This window comes from Colossoma macropomum, unplaced genomic scaffold (genome assembly GCF_904425465.1).
Source record: "Colossoma macropomum unplaced genomic scaffold, Colossoma_macropomum, whole genome shotgun sequence".
Lineage (NCBI taxonomy): Eukaryota > Metazoa > Chordata > Actinopteri > Characiformes > Serrasalmidae > Colossoma > Colossoma macropomum.
Window position 1 is genome coordinate 16,971 of NW_023494851.1, and position 5,263 is coordinate 22,233.

General features: G+C 41.7%; 1 protein-coding gene across 1 annotated transcript; it reads left to right on the forward strand.

Annotated features, from left to right (window-relative positions):
- The first annotated feature begins 1,483 nt into the window (after positions 1 to 1,483).
- Positions 1,484 to 3,578, forward strand: waif2 (Wnt-activated inhibitory factor 2). The gene has a single exon (XM_036560514.1). The coding sequence runs from the start codon at positions 1,840 to 1,842 to the stop codon at positions 2,881 to 2,883; it is 1,044 nt and encodes a 347-aa protein (XP_036416407.1). The 5' UTR covers positions 1,484 to 1,839; the 3' UTR covers positions 2,884 to 3,578.
- The last annotated feature ends 1,685 nt before the right edge of the window (positions 3,579 to 5,263 follow it).

Genomic DNA, 5,263 nt, shown 5'->3' on the forward strand with positions numbered 1-5,263 from the left:
GCACTATGAAACAGCCCTAATTCTCTTTTACATGATCATTATCATCAACAGCTCTGCAACCCTTAGAATTAAACAGGCTGTTTTCTTACTGCGCCTTTAGGACTGATTTATTTAACCTCTTATTCTCCAGGGTATATTTTGGTTTGTCCATCTGAATTTCCATGACCAAATCGTAAGGCAAATTATTCAGTAACTGCATGAAATAAATGTAAATTTTTAGTTTATATATTTATTTATTTTTTTGTAAAAGTTCCCCTTAAATTAACAGAACATGTGTTTTATGATACACATATTGCTATATGCTTATAATTCACTGCTGAAAGCCAAAAATCTGAGACGCTCTTTGTATTATTTTATAAAAATAATGTTTACAGAGCAGATCACTGAAGAGACGCCATCTGTTTATAGTTTATAGCCCAGATTTGTGGAAAAATGGGTCGACTTTCAGTAGAAAAAAACTGAGTTCAGATTCTTTTATTATAAGGGTTTAAAATTACATCACCATCTATTTGACTGGAGAGAAGACAGTTACAGCTTCATATGACCCCCACCTTTAGAATGTAGCTTATGAAATATGAAAGTTATGAAGAATATGATGAAGTGAGTTTTGGAACCACCGGTGGTCTCAAGGAGTTTAAAAGGTTAAATATCCTCTGTTCTGATTGGCTGTCCAGTATTGTGCCTCATTCAAAAAGCAGTGAAACACTCCTTATAACTTCAGTGTGAATGCGCTCACCCTGTGGCCATGAGGGGCAGGGCTGCAGTCTCGCTTCCTGCTTTAAAATGCAGGGGTGTGGCTAAGACAGCACTTACAAAACATGTTAAAAAACAACACATTCTGTCCCTAACTGGACACATCACTGTGCTCGGATGGAGACGACACATTTTGTGTTACTTTTAACACAAAATGTGTTGAAATGTCTGTTTCCAGTTATGAATGAAACATTCTGGGTTATTTTTTCACACCGAATGTGTTAAATCACAAAACGGTATAACGCAAAGTGTTAAAATGGATAAGACAAGTCAGTGTGTTGGTTTTTAACACTTCACTTGCTCAACCTATGGACTAAAACTCTGTGTTTTGGTAGAGATAAGAAAAATTAAACTCTCTAAATAAATTGAAACCTTTCGACTTCACTTGAAAAGAAACTAAAAAGTTACAAAAAATAATATTGATAAAAAAAAAGTTGAAATTTTGCAATTAGGGTTTGGGACAGCCAATAGAAAGTAACCTATAAATGATTTTATATATTTAGCTTATTACCATCTCAATTAATGCATTGAGTTCAAATAGATTGTAACATAATCCAAGTAAACATCTAAGATCTGAATATTTATTTATTTGTTTGTTTGTTACTGTGGGAAAACAATATTATGGTCCATGTCTGTAAAACTTTAAAAAACCTAATTAATAAAATAAAACTCATGGAAGTAACTAAACTATTTAGACTTAATCCAACAGCCTCCTTCAGTGGCTGAACCCTCACTGGCCACTGAGTGTCCGGTCTGAATTACAGTCATAGTTCAATCTCTCTCTCTCTCTCTCTCTCTCTCTCTCTCTAAGTGGGCGAGGTTTTGGTCACCTCTGAGGAGCTCCTGCTGGCCAGCGCTTCCATCGCGCTGGTGCTGAGAGCGTTGGAGGAGCTGAGGGAGAATGAGCCTGCGGTGCCAAAGCGCTGCCCCGCCGCGCGGACTGGCCGAAACTCTTCACCAACGAAAAGTGACCACTGCATATGTTTCAGCGGATCCATGAGAGCTGGACTCCGTGCTCGCTTTGATCCACGCGCACGAAACAGACCTGTCAGCTTCGACGCCGCGTTTCTAACCTGATGTGAAAAAATGGAAAGGAAAAAGACATGGCTCGTCTCGTGCGTTCCGTCTCGCGCTTGTCTGACCGCTTCGCTGTTGTATTTGCTCATTTGCTCCGTCCGCGCCGAAACCTGCCCGGATCTCTGCACCTGCGCTGAGGATTCTGCCACCGTCACCTGCCTGGACTCTCCAGAGATCGAGCTTCCTCTGGACGTGTCCCAGCGGACGAGCACTCTGATTCTGAGGGGAGCCAACATCTCCGCTCTGAGGGACGGCGCCTTTTCGGCCAACGGGTCGGTTCTGGAGCTGCGGACGCTGCGGCTCTCATGGAACAACATTCAGGTCATCGAGGCGCACGCGTTCCGCGGACTCCCGCGACTCCAGCGCTTGGATTTGAGCCACAACAGACTGACGGCCGTGTCCGTTCAGGCGTTCTGTGGGTTGGACGAGCTGCGCTTTCTCTGGCTGAACAACACTCTGACGCCCCGCGGCGCGAGGGAACTGCCCCAGGCGCTGTCCACTGGAAGCCTGAGGAACCTCCAGACCCTGGAACTGTCAGGAAATCGCTTGAAGGCGATCCCCATCGCCCGCTTTGACAACTTTAACCTGAGCACGCTGGTACTGACCAACAACTCCATTGAGACCATTGGGAAAAACAACGTGTCGAGTTTGAACGAATTCCACGGAATACGCGTCTATCTGTCTATGAACCCTTTCAGGTGTAACTGTGAGTTGGAGGCGTTTTATTACTGGCTGAAAAACGACTCTAGGTGCGCAGACTCCGCTCGCGTGCTGTGTAAGCTGCCGGAGGCCAAGAGTGGATTACCTGTGGAGAAACTTCGCAAGGAGGACGTTGACTGCGTCAACGCGGAGCTGGAAGCCGTTTCTTACGTGTTTCTTGGCATCGTGCTGGCTCTGATCGGCGTGGTGTTCCTCATGGTTCTCTACTTGAACAGAGGGGGCATCAAAAGGTGGCTGAATAACATTAGAGAGGCGTGTCGAGACCAAATGGAAGTCTATCATTACAGATATGAGCAGGACTCAGACCCCAGACTGGCAAACGTGGCCGTTTAGACCGCCAGTGTTGGCCAGTGTTGGCATGCCATGCTCGAATTTGCATTACCTCTCAGCACTGAATTCGCCCTAGACTAATGCATGATCTTCTGAAAATAGAGCTATGAATAGGCTATGCAGTGCAATGTGTACAGAATATAGATTAAGCAACTCCAGCGAGTAATGAAGCTCAATGAAAAAGTAGGCAACTGAGTGATTTCCTCTACCATCCAGCTTTAAATGGGGAAAAAGGAACATTCCGTTTCCCTAAACGCGTCCACATCCAGACAAAACATAAATCTGCCACATGCAGTGTATTTGCTTGACAACTGTGCGTGTTTGACTTGGTTCTGACCTATTTGACCTCTGTTGTTGCAAACACTGCCAGGTCTAGAGGACATTGGGAGATCAATCAAATGCCATGAATCAAACCAATGTGTACTCTTCAGTTATGGTTTATAAGCACATTCAGCAGTAAAATCCATAGAACAAGCGTATCTCTGTGAAACACCAATCACAAATCGCTGCTGCTACAACAGAGACTTTGAAACAACAGTAACGCCACAACATTGTCAGACACAGTTTATACAGCCACTATGCTCTCACTCAGCACACCTGTGATCCACTGATCTGACCGGAGCTTCAAATACCATAAACCCAGATGAAGCAGAAGTCTACAGCATAAATGATGTGGTATGAATAAGCTGGCATTTGGACAAAATGGTGTTTTTTTGAAATGCATCAATAATAAAAACAATTGAAATACCTTTTCCCTGTGTAGCCTGTCTCTGTGTGGTTTAGGGCGCCTATAAAATCCACTCACTTATTCAAAAGTTCTGCTGAAATGTGAACAGATTCATTCAGAGTGGGTTGATATTTGATGGTCCATTGTAGAGGAACTGACACAGGTTTCTCTGCAGTGGTGATGATAGGAACCATGGGTTGCAACACCCAAAACAACCGGTAAACCTACAGGCGTCCTCTGAGTTTTCATATATGAATTTGATAAGGGAGGAAAATCTAATAAAGTAAGTTCTCTTACGTTTTGTGGCTATTTCACCTTACAACACCCCATTTGTACCTCTACACTCACAAAAAAGATGGTTCTTCAAGGGTTCTTTAGTAAATACATTGGTTCTATATAGAACCACGAACACTCAAAGAACCATTTGCATGCTTAAATAGTTCTTCAGATTGATGGAAAATGTGTTACATATGGTTCTATATGGAACTTTTTTGAAAACATGGCAAGCTTGTAACTATAGCAGAACCCTTCTTGGTGTTAGATGGAACTTAAACTACACTGATTGAAAGAATCATTCATTCAAAGTATTTATTTAGGTTGAATAAAACTAGTTAATTTACTTGTTACCACATGAAGTAATTTTTTTAGGTAGATCTGATGAGACACTTTTTACAGTGTAGTTCTCATTTTGGCACAAGTACAGTATCATTACATTCATTTTTAGCCATTTATACTTGTTATCTCTGTGTATTGGCTTAAAATATCCTATTGATCTGCCAATAAAGTGAAATGCTGTAAAAAGTAATTGATGTCTAAAAATAATTTAAAGATATAAAAGTGACAATTTCACTTGCCAAGATACCATTTTTTGCAAGGGAATCTGTAAACACTCATAGAAGTGCTGTTTTGGGATACCAGTCCCCTCCTGGAGCTGCGGAAATGACATTAGTGTTTTCATCCCATCAAACAAGTTTTAAAGAAAGTCATTCGTTTTTATACCACTGATGGAATTCATTGTGTTTTACACCCAACATGAAATTGTGGCTTCTCATAAGACACATTAATGATGAAAAATAGGTTTTCCTGCCAAAATATTTAGTTACTGTCACTGTTGGAACTGTTCATTTAGTTTTTCTTTTGATTCATCTTTTTAACATAATTTGAAAATACTCTAATATCTGTCTTTTACATTGTGTAAAATCAATGGACCTATAGAAACAATCCAAGGAACGTGGAATTAAATTTCTTTTATCCTACACTGAAAGTTATGAATGTTTTTCCATTGTTGAGAGTTTTTTTTTTTCCAACTGCTCTGATCTCCTAGCGCTTCACAGCTCTCATGGCTGTGCGGGTCGGCTTCCTGACCTCAGATTAAGCCCGATGCCAGACTAAGAATCCCCCTTCTGTGTGTCTCACTGGTTTTTAAATAACCCAGGGTGAGTGGTTATTTCTCCTTGTTACTGATGGTGGCTGGAGACAATTTGCTGCTAATAAAAGAACAGTGACGGGACTGAAGACAAATCGGAGGCATAATTATAGGCAAGCTGGGATTAATCTCATCAGCGCTGTGACTAAGAGAGAGGGCGAGCTGATGCCCTATAAATCCGCAGTCCCGCTTCTGCTCCTGCTTCATTTGCCTGTCTTTAATTAACGGGC